Here is a 16,645-nt window from a genome sequence, read left to right as displayed (position 1 = left end):
ATGAAAGTACCATAGACTGGATGGCTTACAAATCACAGAAATTTATTTCTCACGGTTCTGAAGGCTGGAAGTCTAAGGTCAAGGCTCTGGCAGATTCATTGTCTGGTGGGGACCTCCTTCCTGGTTCATAGTTGGCTGTCTTCTCACTACAACCTCACATGGCAGAAGGGGTGAGGGAACTCTCTGGGGTCTCTTTTATAAGGGTGCTAATCCCATTCATGAGGGCCCCACTCTCATAACCTAAGCATCTCTCAAAAGCCCCACCTCCAAATACCATCACACTGAGTGTCACTTTTTGAATTAGTCAGGACTCTTTTGGTTGCAAGTGGCAGAAATACAACTCAAACCAACTTAAGGAAGGAAGAAAGGGAGGGAAAAAAGGAAGGTGGAGAAAGAGGAAATTTATTGGCTCATACAGTTGACTGAGACAGATCTTCACATGTTGTCTGGATGATGCTCATATTACTTTATCTGAGATCTGTCCCTGGTCTCATCTGTGCTTTCTTCTGTGCTAACTTCATTCTGGCTGGGCATCCTCACAGCATGTCCTCTGCTCAGCGCAGTCGGCAGACAGGGCTTCTTTTTCACTTGATAGTCCTAGCAATAGGATGGAGTCTCACGGGGCCATCTTGGGTCATGTGGCCAGGCAGCATGACTTCCCCTCTGGAGCGGGTGGAGGGGAGTTAGAAAGAGGCAATTCCCAAGGAAAACCAGGGATTGTGATCAGAATATGGGAGAAGGGAGGCAGGGGTGCTAGCCTATCAGTCCACCTCCTTCCTTACAAATAAAGCTGTTCACACACACCCCCACCCGCCTCCTCACATGTCAGCTGTTCTAGAGATCATTAGGACCTCAGTGTTTTGAATGTATTTGCAGCCATCTTTTCATGCAGCCGTTCATGATGGACTATCTATTATAAACCCACTCCATTCCACACCAGTTCTTAGTGCTAGAAGTTCAGAGAAGGACAAGACATAGCCCTGTGGTGAAGGAATACAGAAAAGCAGGCCACTCAGTGCTGTGATTAGAAAGAGCACAAAGGACAGTGGGGACTTATAGGTGATGAATGCACATCTTCCCGTTGAGCCCATGAGAGCAAGTCACACGCAGAACTGGGCTGGTTCTGCCTCTTTTGTATATCAGAGATGTGGCACTCGGCAGAATTCAACACAGTAGTACTGAAAAGACAGTTCAAGAAGGGGCAATCCACCCAAATTCATTCTCCTCCACCTTTATTTTCTCTCTCACTTTCCACTTTCTTTCTGTACCTATTGTTTTCTAAGAGACGGACACTCACCCTGGAAGCTGTTTTCTTTGGGGGAGTAGAATTTACTGGAAATTGTATTTGCGATTATCATAAGGAGGGAGTGCGGAGGCTTGAATTCTGTCTCTCTCCCCCTTTGACTCTCAGCGGCGTGTTCATCCACTTTGTGGTTTGGGGTGGGCAGGAAGACGCACACCCAGATGGGCTCGCGGAGGCCCGCGCTCCGGCTGCTGGGAAGTGCTCCGCGGTCACACTCCAGTCTGCTCTCTTTGTTCTGAGTTTTCTGAGACCAGCATTAGTTTTCCCTGAGGCCTGGAATTTAAAAGTCAATAACTGGGGTTGTCTTTGAAGGCAGTTTTCAGGGGTGGGGGGGGGGGTGAGGGGGTGGAGGGGTGGAAGGGCACCGGGAGACTCATCCCCAAGCGACTCTGGCACTGGGCAGACACATATTCGATGGGTGTCTGACAGCGTTTTGACGAGTTGCCAAGAGCACATCGGAGTCAGAGGGCCACGGAGCAAGCCCAGCCGGTGGAACCTTTTTAGCAGAAACACAGCAAATTTGGTTCGTTCCAGTAAAAGCTTTTACTGCCTCTCTCCTGGGCTCACCAGGGAAGGACCCCGGAACGCTGAAGTTGCTCACCAGGCGCGGCTTATTCCCAAGCTCGTCTTCCTCTTCAACGAGCCAGGCCTCGCCCCCTCCAAGATACCCACCATCACTGCCATCCTGGGCTGTCAGCTGAGGGGCCACTTCAGCCTCCAGGACTTGCGCAGGTACTGCGCCAACTCCCCGGGGGAAGGGCAGAGCCTCAGGGCTGTTTAATGAGGGAACGTAGGCGCTAGCTCTCCCCTGACCATGCTCAGCCCAGCAATACTGCCCCTTCAATGCAGCAGCAGATTCTATTTCCTTGGAACCTCCTAGGAGTTTCTCTGTTCAGGGCAGAGAGCTGAAAAAAGGGGTGGGTCCGCTAGACTCCCCAGCAGGGCTGTGTGTTCACTGCTCCCTGGTGCTCGGACACACCTCCTGTGCCAAGAACTCCAGAAATTCCGTGAGCACAGGCATCCTCACCGACCAACGACCCAACCTGCCTGCCTTTTGCAGACTTCCCAAAGGATAGTCCCCGCTGGCAGGACATTTCACCTCTTCTGTCCTCATCACTGTTTGTTCTGTTGAGCTGGCAGAGCCAGAGTTGGCTGCTCTGATGAATCCTGACAGATCTGAGAAGTCTTTGGAAATATCACATTGATCACAGAATAACACGATTCCCCTCAAACCCTCCCTTGAAGCCGCATTTAGGTGGATCACTGTAGAAAACCTTCACGTGTGTTTAGGAGACAGGGGCTGAGCCCAGATTTGAGTGTGTCCTTCTCTTTCTGTCTTAAGAATCGGGCTGTTTGTTGTGTACACCCTCAAGCCTTCATCGGTGAACGAGAGACAGATCTGCGTGGACGGAGCCCCGGACCCCTCCGTGCCCGGTGAGAAGACCTTTCCCAGATGCCAGCCTGAAGGCAGCAGGACAAGCCCCCCTGACGGCCCTGAGAGGAACATGCTGTGGGGCCACTGTGCATGAAAGGCTGAGGGAGAGGAGGGGGAAGGCACCCACAGCTGAGCTGTTTTTCCCACACGGTGGCTTATGAGGTCACAGCTCTATGATTATGGTCACGAATAAACGCAAATCGTATGTGCTTCCTTCACAACCTGGAATGACTTCCAAGGCCTCCAGGATAACACTCAGTTCCCTGTAGACCAGCAGGTGGGAGCCTTCATGCCCCAGCCCTTGCCTTGCTCCCCTGATGAGCCCCAGCTTCAACACTCTGAAGCATGTACACGTCCTAATGTGTGTCGGTCCACCCGTCCATCCGTGCTCTGCAGGTGCTGTTTGCTCTGCAGGAGTGCCTCCCTTGCCCCACTCCCACCCTATCTCACCCCGCTAGACCAGCCGTTCCCAGCCCCACAAGCCAGGTTAAGTCATCTCTTCTGTGCGTCTAGAGCCCTTGCGCTGAATATCATGCAAAGGTCTGTGATTTGTTTCTTTGAGTCTCTCTCTCCCTAACCAGACTCAGAACAGCAGGTACATCGTGTTCCAAATTCCCTCTGCTAGGGCAAATGTGAGGGGGACAACTACTGACTGCTTTGCCCTGGGCCCTCTGGATCTGCTGTGTCCAAGATGGGAGCCTCTAGCTGCACATGGCCACTTAAATTTAAATTCTAATTAATCGAAATGAAATGCAATTAAAAATTCAGTTCCTCAGTCACACTAGCCTTGTCCCAAGTGCTTGATAACCACGTGAGGCTAGTGGTTACTGCATTGGACAGGACAGATAGAGAACACTTTTACTGCAAAAGATTCTCTTAGATAGTGTTACTCAATCCAGATAAATTATCTCTTATCCTTAGATCAAGCCTGAAAAGTAGGAATTACTATTCCCATTTTACAGATGAGAAAGCGGAGGCTCAGAGAGATTAGGACCTTAGTGAGAGATGGGGTCAGAATCCAAATAGAGGGGACTCTGACTCCGGTTCTCCAAGCTGCCTCATCAGTTTTATTTCTACAGCATGGTGGGTGTGCCCCAAATTGGTGGTAAAATAACTGGCTAACCAAGGGGAAGAATGAATGGATAATGAGACAACAGTGTACTGTTTCATCAACCCTTCTTCTCATAGGGACTCCACGCTAAAACTTTATCTCACTAAACATCTTCTATTAAGACAATATTTACATGGCCTTCAGGGTTATAATAACACTTCAGAAGTAAAGTTTCTTCTTCCGTTGGATCCATATACCTCTTGCTACAATTCAAGCTCTATTTTTAGTGCAACATAGACATGCCAAAGGTCTAGCCTAGAAACAAATTGAGAGCAGGAATTCAGATCAAGGATCATAATCTTCACTTCTTTGCCCCCAGTGCCTTGCATAATGCCCAGCATGTAGTAGGTGCTCAGGAAATGTTGCAGCCTATGATAATTTTAAAAATTCCTCTACTGGAAGGAGAATTTGACCTTATCATTTTTAGGATTTTTTTTTTTTTAGTGGGGGATGGGGAATGGGGAGCATCAAAAACATCTCTAGTTAAAGGGAACTTTAGGAACATTTCCTGAAATTCTTTTTAAGCATTGCATGGAAATCTAGAACTGAAAGCCAAAATTTCAAGTCCCATCCATGTCTCAACTCCTGGGAGAACTAAGCATTTGGTGAATACGATTGCTTACTGCAGCAAATATTATGTCTCTTTACATCCGTTTTTTCTCAAATCTGAATTTTCTTTTTTGTAGCTGGAGGTCAAACATCTGGAAAGACAATCTGGCTCAGAAACCAGTTGCTGGAGATGCTGCTCAGTGTAATATCTTCTTCCCGACTTCATCTGTCCTCTGAGTAAGTAGCTCCAGAAAGAGTGATTTGGCATGAGGCTGCTTCATACAGGGTGCGTATTAAAACCTTTTCTTAATGAAGAGTTTAGCATCTCTGAGTTGGTTTTCTGCAATGTGTTTTCTGCACTAGTCAGAAAGAAAATTATATTTTCTCCACCCAATAAAGCAGACCTTGCCCTAAGATATTCTGATGCAGATGTTAAATGGGCACGAGTAACTCAAAACAGATTTGGTGTAATTACAATAAACGCTTTTTGTCACCATTGCTATAGTGTCATTGTTATTGTTTTGGCGGTTGTGATAATTACCGATTTTGATGTCCTATACTTGGCAGACAATAGAATGGAGAAATGGTTAGCCTAAATAACATCTATCAAGGAAAAGGCTTGCCAAATTCTTCTGCTATTTACTGTTATTTAGTTATTTTTCCAAGTTGGGAAAAGAAGTATCTGCCTTCAAATAACTTTCAAAAACAACGTGTAATCATAAAATTCCATTAACTCTCTCTGACTGCCTGCTTTATCTCAGCTCTAGAGTCATTAATTCAAGAACTTTTTGTTGAGTACCTCCTGTGTGCCAGACACCGTTCCTCCCTCCGAGAATGCAGTGCTGAGTAAGACAGTCCGGATCCTTACTCTCACTGAGTTGACATTTTAGTGTGTACGTGTGTTTGGGGCAGGGAAGAATCAGGGTGGGGAGTTACCCCTCAGTAAAACAGCCTTTCAAATAGTGCTTAAAAAGTCTTTACGTGTCTAGAATCAAAGCATGGTAGAACTGGAAGATGCCTTGGAGATGAGCTAGTCCCTTCCTTTTCACTTTTTTGAAAAGGAATGTAGTGTAGTGCTTAAGCACCTGGGCTCTGACAGCTAGACCTCCTGGGTTCAAATCCCAGCTCTGCCCCCCAGAGACCTCGGGGAGGTTACCTAAGCCTCCCCTCTATGCCTCTCTTCTACTCGTCTTTATGAGGATTGAGATAGTAGCTGCCATAGATGGAAATTAATATGTGGATAGCTCTGAGCATGGTGCCTGGGATACTGTAAATACTCCATCAGCTAACCACTATCACCATCACCACCACCATTCTCATTACCATCATCCTCACTACCACCACCATCCTCCTCCTCATCATCATCATAATGAAGGAAGATGACCAGAGCTCATCAAGAGCTCTGCCTAACTCATCCAATTAGCAAACGGAGGCATGGCTAGAAGAGAAGATGGTCTCTTGACTCCTAGTTCCAGTGGCCACGCCCTCACCATGCCTCGTCTGGCAGCTCGTGCTGAGAACACTGCCCAGCCAGGATGGATCCTTCCCTGGCTCTCACGAGGCTGAGTCCTTTGCTGAACCATTGCCCCTGAGGATTGGCTTCCCATCTCCCTGCCCTCCCTTTCCCTCTAGCAAGTCTGTATTCTCTAGACTCATCATTTTAAAATTCATTTTTGAAAGTGACAGTTAAACATGTATTTTTTTGTCTAAGCCAATAAAGGTGCATAAATATTGGACTATTCCATTTAGATTAGTTTTGAACAGTGTGTTTAAAAAGGGAGTTCAGTAACCATTATGTGTTTTATGTGACTGCATTGATGTAATTAGATGGGTGGCCATTCAGACACTGTGTAGGCATGAATATTAGTGAGTAGGGCTATCAAAGGGTCTGCATATTTTTACATCTATTGGTACATAGTTTCCAGTTGCTTTCAAAAGCTTTGGCCAACTTACACTTCAGCCATTAATAGGCAAATTCATCTATTTCACAGCAACCTTGCCAGCATTTTATTTTACCGATCTTTTAAAATGTAGCATGTACTTTGCTAAGTGATATCCAGATATTAAACTTAACTTGCCTTTTCTAGGTGACTAGTGAAGCTGAACGTTATTTGAATTTTCTGGACATGTCATTTGCTTATGGGCTGAGAAGTAATTTATAGCATTTATTGACCCCATTCCCCCCACAGGACAAAGGAAGAGATGTTTCTGAACCTGGGGCCCGATTGGTTCCTGCTCTTCGTGCAGGGCCATGTGCACCCCAGCACCGTGGTGCTGGGATTGAAGCTGCTGCTGCACTTTTTGTCAAACCCCTCCCTCCGCGGGCGATTTAAAGATGGCCTGTCTGCGGGGTCCTGGGTGGAACACAGCTCCGAGGGCGTGGACGTCATGATGGGTGAGTGTGTGGTCATCTCCAGGAGGCAGGGTGCCCCCTGTGGTCTGTGAGTGAGGACCTGCCAGGACTTGCTTGGGGCTTTCACAGCTCCGTGCTGTAGGATCACCTTGACCCTGACCCCTTCCCTCCCATCAGCCCCCGCCCCCTCTGACTTTCTTTTTAGGATCCCACCGTGGCCTCACTGCTCTTCAGATGCTGGGGATTTCTTCCCATTCCTCAAAGCCTCCTTAGCTCTTTCCCTCTTCCTGGGATGCTTCCTCAGCCCTCAGTACCAGCATGGCTCTCCTGGTTGATGTGGATTCATCCTTCAGCTCTTGATTCAAATGTTACTTCCTCTAGGAGAGGAGAGTCCCGTATGGATTAGGGCACCTCTGTTATACTCTATTTTTTTTTTATAGCGCTTATCATCGTTTATACATATTTATTTAGGTATTTAATTCTGTAAAGTCTGTCCCTCCCACCACATTGTAAGTAGTTGATAAAGGCCTGGGGTTCTGTATATTTTGTCAAAACACTATGTTCTTATTGCCTAATACAAAGAGGTCTTATTGCCTCTAAGGTGGTAGGCACCAAATAAGCATCTGGTTTTGAATGAATGAATGAGCATGTCAGGAATAGGAAAAATTCTTGAGCACTTTCTTGTGCTCCAGTATGTATGACATATATTTCCATCTGGCATCTCTGTGGGATGGGTGGGTGGTAGGGGATTCCTTTCTGCGCCCAATTCTCACCTTGACCAGAAGCAACAGCAATTTTTCTCAATTGGATTTTGTGCCCCTCCCCCTCATAATAGATAACCTGAAGAGCCACCCTCCCACGCCTGACCAGAGCCCCTGCCTGCTTCCTGGGTTCCGAGTCTTGAGTGACTTTCTGGCCCACCATGTTCATATTCCAGAAGTCTACCTCATCGTGTCCACCTTCTTACTACAAACACCACTTACAGAGCTGATGGACGGGCCCAAAGTAGGTTCTTGGGGTTCCTGGGATGGAGTGACACACTTGGCTTTCTGATTCTGTACGACCAAGGCAGGTCCCTAAGACTCCCCTCCCCTTCCTCCATGTCTTCCAGCTTTGGTCCTGACCCACTTCCTTCCCTAGCAGTCCCACCCCTGGCTAGCTTTTCAGATACCCTTCACTTCCTCAGCCTCTGCCTCCCATGTCCCTCACAGCAGGTCTCTGTTTTTATCGGTTTCTCTTTTAAGTCTTTCTCCTTCTGCGCACAGCTAGAGAAATCACACGATGGCGGCGGCAACACAGGGAGGTGAATTGCTCCCATAACAGACATAGAGCCTCAGTTTATGTCCTCCAAAGAAACATGTCCCTTTACCTTAGTAATGCCCCTGCTACTCCCCTGCATTCTAGCGTGACCCTTATATGCCCCGAGCCTTCTGGCCCACAGACGCCCTTTGCTCAGATGACTTACGTCATGGTAGGAGTAGAGGCCCCCATGAAGGGGGCGTTGCCTCAGGATCCCACCCTCCCCCACTTGTATATTCCATGACCCTCTTTATCACCTTCTCTCCACTGCTGCTGGAAGGGCAGCTTTTCAGGGCTGGTCTGGATTCCTTCCACTCCTTTCCCCGAGTGACCTCACCCCTTATTATCCCTTCTTCTATATTTTCGGCATCTCTTTCTGCTGACTCTTTCCTCATAGACCATAAGTATGATAAATTATGTCCCACCTAAAACCAGAAGCTGCGCCCTTGGCTCACACTCTTGACCAGCTCCTGTCCTGTTTATCACTCTCCTATTTTTCCTTGGCCAATTTTCTCCAAAGAGGAGTCTACACTCACTGTATGTACCTTCTCACCAGCCTCTCGTTCACTAACTCACCGACTTGCACCAAATCCACGGCTTCCCTGGCTCCTGTTCCTGTGGGATCACGTTCAGAGTCCCCCAGCCAGCATCAAGACCCTTCCTGATTGGATGTCTCACTTGTCTCCCCAGCCCAGCTTCCTTTCTTGCTGGCCCTTTGTGCTGTGATCCTCCTGAGTCACCTCCCCAGTAAGACCAGCTGCTTTGTCCTTGCCTGCCGTGGGCCTTTAATGAGCCCTTTCTCCCGCCATCACCTGCCTGGAAAGGTGTCTTCCCTCAGTTCTCAGCTCAGATGCCACCTCCTGCTTACACTCCCTAGACAACAGGCACCATTCCTCTTTGGGCCTCATCATGCATCCGCCTTTGCCTTATATGGCAGCAGCACATTTATATCTGCTTCTCCCCTTAGATACTGAGCTCCTCAAAAATAGACCCCGCCCCTTACTCACCTTCCTGGGCACCTGACAGACAGACTCAGAAATTGTTTTTTGGTCTTGATAGAGTTGAGTTAAACTGCACTGAATGGACATGGGTGGAGGGGCACGTCTTTGCAAATAGAGGGCTAAAAAATTCACCTCTCGTACCTCCTTATACTTGACCTATCTCAGTCTTGATATATGCTAATAGTATTAGAGATCACACTTCAAAATGAAGTTCTTAATATGCTGCGCTAAGTTCATCAACACCCGATATTTTTATTTTTCCAAGACTGTATTGCAGGAAACAAACATTTGCTGAATGTCAGGACCCGTGATAGATGTTTTACATATTTTATTTTCCTTGATATTTATAACAATCCCATGGGGCAGATAAGGTGATTTTCATTACACAGAGAAGGAAACTGAACTGCCAAGAGGCTGAATAGCTTGTGTAAGCCCAGTTTTTAGAGAGGCAAAGTCAGATCGTCCTGCTTGTCAACCCCATGTTCTCTCTGTTGCACTCTGCAGTTGCCCTAAAGCCATTGAATTTGTCACATTTTCTATAATCTCATTTATAAAAATTCATTAAAATTGATTGGGAGATTGAGTATTTGTGATGTCAGACCAAAAGAACTAAATTCGATACCAGTTGCTGGTGGGTCTTCAGCACCATCTTGGAGGTGTGTGTTTCCCTTCTGCCCCATTAGTGGGCTGAAGCTCCCTGAATGGGCCAGCCACCTGGGCTGCTACTGTGCTGTTTTGCCTTTCCCACTGGGGCCCCTGGGAAATGCCGTGTGCTGGCTGGAAAGCCGGTCCCCTTGCTGCGTAGCCACAGGTCTCTTTACAGCGCTTGCCTCCTCTTTCAGGACAGCCTGGATGCCATGCTTCAGTGGCTCTTGCATAAGCACCACAGGGAAGAAGTCCTCCGGGCTGGGCTGTGCACTGAAGGTGCCCTGCTGCTCCTGGAGATGCTGAAAGCCACCATGAGCCAGGTGAGACCCATTCCCCACATGCCGAGAGGGGGTTCTGACGGGAAGACAAGGTCAGAAAGGTCCACCTTGATTTTTCCCAGCAGCTTCCCGGTAGTGCTGATAATTTGCAGGTATTATTCAGAAATCTTGATAGAAGAGGCAAGGTGATAACTTAGGTGCTCAATGGGAAGCCCAATCTAATTGTCACCAGTGGAGTTTATGGGCTCTTGCCAGAAGACATCTGTTTTCCATTTGTTTAAACATTTGACTTTCTTCACTGGGAGATTTAACGACTCCAGTCAAAGGGAACATTTCTGAGCAACTGCTTTAAATCGGGAGCTTCAGGGACCCTGTGGAGGGGGAAAAGGGGTCTCTGCCCTCAAGGAGCTCACCTCTACCAGGACAGGTGGGCCTCTCGAGTGAGGGACCCATGAGGTAGAGAGACCTGTCTTAGAGAAGACAGATGCCCGCCTGCTACAGACATGACATGGAGAGCCTTTGATTCAGGCCTTCAAGGTCCACCTTGAAGGTGGGTGGAGAGGTTATTTTAGACCTGGAGGCAAAGGTCACGTGGCCTGTGAGCAGGAGTAATTGAGAGCCAGGTAACAAGAACACCCATGAGAGGCTGAAAAATTCTGGCTTCGTTCTATAGACTCTAAAGGCAACTGGAGGTTTGAGATGTGTGGGGAAACCTAATTGCTTCTGTAAAATGATGCATGATTACCTTTAAAATTTAAATAAGAAAAAGAGTAGAAAGTAAAAATCACCTGAAATCACTCCCATCCAGAGATAACCACTGTGAACTTTAGTGGAATATCCTTCCAGACACCTCTCTAAGAGTATACCATATCCTTAGAGGATCAGACCACATAAATTCCCTTTGCCTTTTTCTCTCAACATTTTGTTGGGAATCATCTATATTTGAAGATGGAAATTTTTGTTGTTTCTCGGAATGTTCGTTGTTATAAAAAGACTGTAATGAACTTTCTCGAGCAGACATCTTTTCCCTCTAGTTTGATGACCTCCTTAGTGTAAATTCCAGGATGTGAGATAATGGGTCAAGGTGTACTTCATGCATTCTTTTTCTCAGGAAGGTTGCAGTAGACATTATACATGTACATTCCTCCTAACACACATCCCACCGTCTTCCATAGATGGGCTTGGCCCAGTCCTCACAGCCTCAATGACACGGCCAAACTGATGAAGATTTCATAGTTGAGTTCTTTTGCGTTTATTATCACTGAAATTGATAGCATTTTCATATGCTTATTAACCATCTCTATTTATTTTACTGTGAATTGCATGTTTCACCTTTTGCCAGCTTTTCTGTGTGTGTGTTCATAATGCTTGGAAAGTATAGATCAAACTTTTTGCTCTTTTTAAAAACAGGAATGTACTTAATTTTTATTAAATACTCTTTTAGCATATAATTAGATGATCAGATGGGTTTTTCTTTTAAACATTTACCTCTGATGAATTATATCAATAGATTTCCTTGCATTCTTGCAAAGATCTCACTTTGTCACTCTGTTCTTATTCATTTAGCATACTTCCTTATTCTGCTTGTAAATATTTAATTTATGATTTTGCATTCATATTTATAAATGATATTATGTTGTGGTTTTCTTTATGTTATATGTTGTCAGGTTTTGATATCAACATTATGCTAGTCTTTACTAAAAAAAGACTTTCCTTTTTTTCTCTCTTTTTATTCAAGATGATGTTAAATCCATGACTCATATTATTTAAATTGTTCCTATGAAACTTCTTGGGCCTGAATTTTTCCCATTATTGCCTTGCTTAGGCTTTTAAATGTCTCCTTCTCCTAGTTTAGGTAATTGGTATTTTTAAAAATCTTCCCATTTATTCAGTTTGCACAAATGGTCTCCTTTAATTCATTTAATTTTCTGTGTGATTATTTCCCTCTTCTTCTTCTTAATTTGTAAGTCCACGCTCTCTCTTCACTTCTCCCATTACTTAAGGAGCTGAGGACTTGTGGATTTGTAAAGAACCAACTTTGGATGTATTTATCATTCCCCTCATTTTTTTCTGGCTAGTTCTAAAATTTTGATATTTGACATCTTAATTTTTTGTTGTTTTCTAGAGTTTTTGTGATTGCAGATTTAAAGACCTTTTTGATTCATCTTTTTCAATGTCCATGTAGTTGAATTTTTTGTTTTCTTTTATTGTTGTTATTCATTTCCAGTTTAGTTTTGTCCTAGTCAGGACATGTGAACTTTACACTTTCCATCTTTGGGAAACTTATTCATGGCTCCCTTGTAGACCTAATGTGCAACTAATGTGGGGATGCCTGAAAAAAATGCATATTTTCTGTTTGCACCATAGAGAGTTTGTTACCTTTTTAAATCAATGTTATTTAGAAAGAGCAAACCAAAGGAATAACATGAAAGCATTTAAAATAAAGAAAATACATAGTATGCTGAGGGAAGTAAGAAAATAAGGCCAAACATTTACTTTATAATAGCAAACATAAAATGGTTAACTGTTGTATAACAGACGTGACCCTTAAACTGGGTCAAAAAACAAGACCCAGTCTTCTGAAATCTAACAAACATATAACAAAAGCAAAGTCACTGGAAGATTATTTTGGTTCAGTGACGATATCTGCCATGAAAGCATCATTTACCAAATATGGTAGAAAAGCATCAAAATCTAAAAGGCAAAAACTGGAAGGATAAGAGAAGAAGGTCAGAAATATAATTGTAGTGAATAATGCTAACATATATTTCTCAAACAGTTTAGTTTATTTTGCTTGGAACTTTACTTCGTTTGCTATTATTCCCTTGCACAGTGTAGTGTAACCATAGATTTGTTTGCCTGTTCTTGAACTTAATATCAATGGAATCCTACAGTATGTACTCTTTTGCTTCTGGCTTCTTTCACTCATCATTATGTATGTTGGTAGTTCATTGTTTTTTTTTTAAACATCTTTATTGGAGTATAATTGCTTTACAATGTTGTGTTAGTTTCTGCTGTATAACAAAGTGAATCATCTATATGTATACACATATCCCGGTATCCCCTCCCTCTTGCGTCTCCCTTCCACCCTCCCTATCCCACCCCTCTAGGTGGTCACAAAGCACCGAGCTGATCTCCCTGTGCTATGCGGCTGCGTCCCACTAGCTGTCTGTTTTACATTTGGTAGTGTATATATGTCAATGCCACTCTCTCACTTCATCCCAGCTTCCCCTTCCCCGTGTCCTCAAGTCCATTCTCTACACCTGAGTCTTTATTTCTGTCCTGCCCCTAGGTTCTTCAGAACCTTTTTTTTTTTTTTTAGATTCCATATATATGTGTTAGCATATTGTATTTGTTTTTCTCTTTCTGACTTACTTCACTCTGTATGACAGACTCTAGGTCCATCCACCTCACTACAAATAACTCAATTTCATTTCTTTTTATGGCTGAGTAATATTCCATTGTATATATGTGCCTCTTCTTTATCCATTCATCTGTCGATGGACACCTAGGTTGCTTCCATGTCCTGGCTATTGTAAATAGTGCTGCAATGAGCATTGTGGCACATGACTCTTTTTGAATTATGGTTTTCTCAGGGTGAATGCCCAGTAGTGGGATTGCTGGGTCATATGGTAGTTCTATTTTTTGTTTTTTAAAGAACCTCCATACTGTTCTCCATAGTGGCTGTATCAATTTACATTCCCAACAACAGTGCAAGAGGATTCCCTTTTCTCCACACCCTCTCCAGCATTTACTGTTTGTAGATTTTTTGATGATGGCCATTCTGACTGGTGTGAGGTGATACCTCATTGTAGTTTTGATTTGCATTTGTCTAATGATTAGTGACGTTGAGCATCCTTTCATGTGTTTTTTGGCAATCTGTATACCTTTGTTGGAAAAATGTCTATTCAGGTCTTCTGCCCATTTTTGGATTGGGTTCTTTGTTTTCTTGATATTGAGCTGCATGAGCTGCTTGTATATTTTGGAGATGAATCCTTTGTCAGTTGCTTCATTTGCAAATATTTTCTCCCATTCTGAGGATTGTCTTTTCGTCTTGTTGATGGTTTCCTTTGCTGTGCAAAAGCCTTTAAGTTTCAGTAGGTCCCATTTGTTTTATTTTTGTTTTTATTTCCATTTCTCTAGGAGGTGTGTCAAAAAGGATCTCGCTGTGATTTATGTCATGGAGTGTTCTGCCTATGTTTTCCTCTAAGGGTTTTATAGTGTCTGGCCTTACATTTAGGTCTTTAATCCATTTTGAGTTTATTTTTGTGTATGGTGTTAGAGTGTTCTAGTTTCATTCTTTTACATATAGCTGTCAGGTTTTCCCAGCACCACTTACTGAAGAGGCTGTCTTTTCTCCATTGTATATTCTTGCCTCCTTTATCAAAGATAAGGTGACCATATGTGCGTGGGTTTATCTCTGGGCTTTCTATCCTGTTCCATTGATCTATATTTCCGTTTTTGTGCCAGTACCATACTGCCTTGATTACTGTAGCTTTGTGGTATAGTCTGAAGTCAGAGCGCCTGATTCCTCCAGCTCCGTTTTTCTTTCTCAAGATTGCTTTGGCTATTCGGGGTCTTTTGTGTTTCCATACAAACTGTGAAATTTTTATTCTAGTTCTGTGAAAAATGCCATTGGTAGTTTGATAGGGATTGTATTGAATCTGTAGATTGCTTTGGGTAGTATAGTCATTTTCACAATATTGATTCTTCCAATCCAAGAACATGGTATATCTCTCCATCTATTTGTATCATCTTTAATTTTTTTCATCAGTATCTTGTAGTTTTCTGCATACAGGTCTTTTGTCTCCTTAGGTAAGTTTATTCCTAGCTATTTTATTCTTTATGTTGCAATGGGAAATGCGAGTATTTCCTTAATTTCTCTTTCAGATTTTTCATCGTTAGTGTATAGGAATGCAAAAGATTTCTGTGCATTAATTTTGTATCCTGCTACTTTACCAAATTCATTGATTAGCTCTAGTAGTTTTCTGGTAGCATCTTTAGGATTCTCTATGTATAGTATCATGTCATCTGCAAACAGTGACAGTTTTACTTCTTCTTTGCCGTTTTGGATTCCTTTTGTTTCTTTTTCTTCTCTGATTGCCATGGCTAAATCTTCCAAAACTATGTTGAATAATAATGGTGAGAGTGGGCAACCTTGTCTTGTTCCTGATCTTAGTGGAAATGGTTTTAGTTTTTCACCATTGAGAACAATGTTGGCTGTGGGTTTGTCATATATGGCCTTTATTATGCTGAGGTAAGTTCCCTCTAGGCCTACTTTCTGGAGGGTTTTTATCATAATTTGGTGTTGAATTTTGTTGAAAGCTTTTTCTGCATCTATTGAGAGGATCATATGGTTTTTATCCTTCAATTTGTTAATATGGTGTATCACATTGATTTGCGTATATTGAAGAATCCTTGCGTTCCTGGGATAAACCCCACTTGATCATGGTGTATGATCCTTTTCATGTGCTGTTGGATTCTGTTTGCTAGTATTTTGTTGAGGATTTTTGCATCTATGTTCATCAGTGATATTGGCCTGTAGTTTTCTTTTTTTGTGACATCTTTGTCTGGTTTTGGTATCAAGGTGATGGTGGCCTCGTAGAATGAGTTTGGGAGTGTTCCTCCCTCTGCTATATTTTGGAAGAGTTTGAGAAGGATAGGTGTTAGCTCTTCTGTAAATGTTTGATAGAATTCACCTGTGAAGCCATCTGGTCCTGGACTTTTGTTTGTTGGAAGATTTTTAATCACAGTTTCAATTTCAGTGCTAGTGATTGGTCTGTTTATATTTTCTATTTCTTCTTGGTTCAGTCTCGGAAGGTTGTGCTTTTCTAAGAAGTTGTCCATTTCTTCCAGGTTGTCCATTTTATTGGCATAGAGTTGCTTGTAGTAATCTCTCATGATCTTTTGTATTTCTGCAGTGTCAGTTGTTACTTCCCCGTTTTCATTTCTAATTCTGTTATTTGAGTCTTTTCCCCCTTTTTTTTTTTGATGAGTGTGGCTAATGGTTTATCAATTTTTTTATCTTCTTAAAGAACCAACTTTTAGTTTTATTGATCTTTGCTATTGTGTCCTTCATTTCTTTTTCACTTATTTCTGATCTGATTTTTATGATTTCTTTACTTCTGCTAACTTTGGGGGTTTTTTTCTTCTTTCTCTAATTGCTTTAGGTGTAAGTTTAGGTTGTTTATCTGAGATTTTTATTGTTTCTTGAGGTAGGATTGTATTGCTATAAACTTCCCTCTTAGAACTGCTTTTGCTGCATCCCATAGGTTTTGGGTCATCGTGTTTTCATTGACATTTGTTTCTAGGTATTTTTTGATTTTGTCTTTGATTTCTTCAGTGATCTCTCGGTTATTTAGTAGTATATTGTTTAGCCTCCATGTGTTTGTATTTTTTACAGTTTTTTTCCTGTAACTGATTTCTAGTCTCATAGCGTTGTTGTCAGAAAAGATACTTGATATGATTTCAATTTTCTTAAATTTACCAAGGCTTGATTTGTGACCAAAGATATGATCTATCCTGGAGAATGTTGCATGAGCACTTGAGAAGAAAGTGTAATCTGCTGTTTTTGGATGGAATGTCCTATAAATATCAATTAAGTCCATCTTGTTTAATGTGTATTTAAAGCTTGTGTTTCCTTATTATTTTCATTTTGGATGATTTGT

The 16,645-nt window shown here is 43.1% G+C and overlaps 1 protein-coding gene across 1 annotated transcript in view; it reads left to right on the top strand.

Annotated features, from left to right (window-relative positions):
- WDFY4 (WDFY family member 4) overlaps positions 1-16,645 on the top strand; it is a 254,300-nt gene that overhangs the window by 90,669 nt on the left and 146,986 nt on the right. Inside the window, exons 26-31 of the mRNA XM_007178732.2 lie at positions 1,874-2,035; positions 2,646-2,737; positions 4,536-4,635; positions 6,588-6,793; positions 7,587-7,756; positions 9,894-10,019. Coding sequence (XP_007178794.2) covers positions 1,874-2,035; positions 2,646-2,737; positions 4,536-4,635; positions 6,588-6,793; positions 7,587-7,756; positions 9,894-10,019 — 856 coding nt within the window. The remainder of the gene's footprint in view (positions 1-1,873; positions 2,036-2,645; positions 2,738-4,535; positions 4,636-6,587; positions 6,794-7,586; positions 7,757-9,893; positions 10,020-16,645) is intronic.

Source organism: Balaenoptera acutorostrata, chromosome 16, assembly GCF_949987535.1.
Source record: "Balaenoptera acutorostrata chromosome 16, mBalAcu1.1, whole genome shotgun sequence".
Lineage (NCBI taxonomy): Eukaryota > Metazoa > Chordata > Mammalia > Artiodactyla > Balaenopteridae > Balaenoptera > Balaenoptera acutorostrata.
Note: the sequence above shows the minus strand (reverse complement) of the source record. Positions and strands in the feature narration are given on the sequence as shown.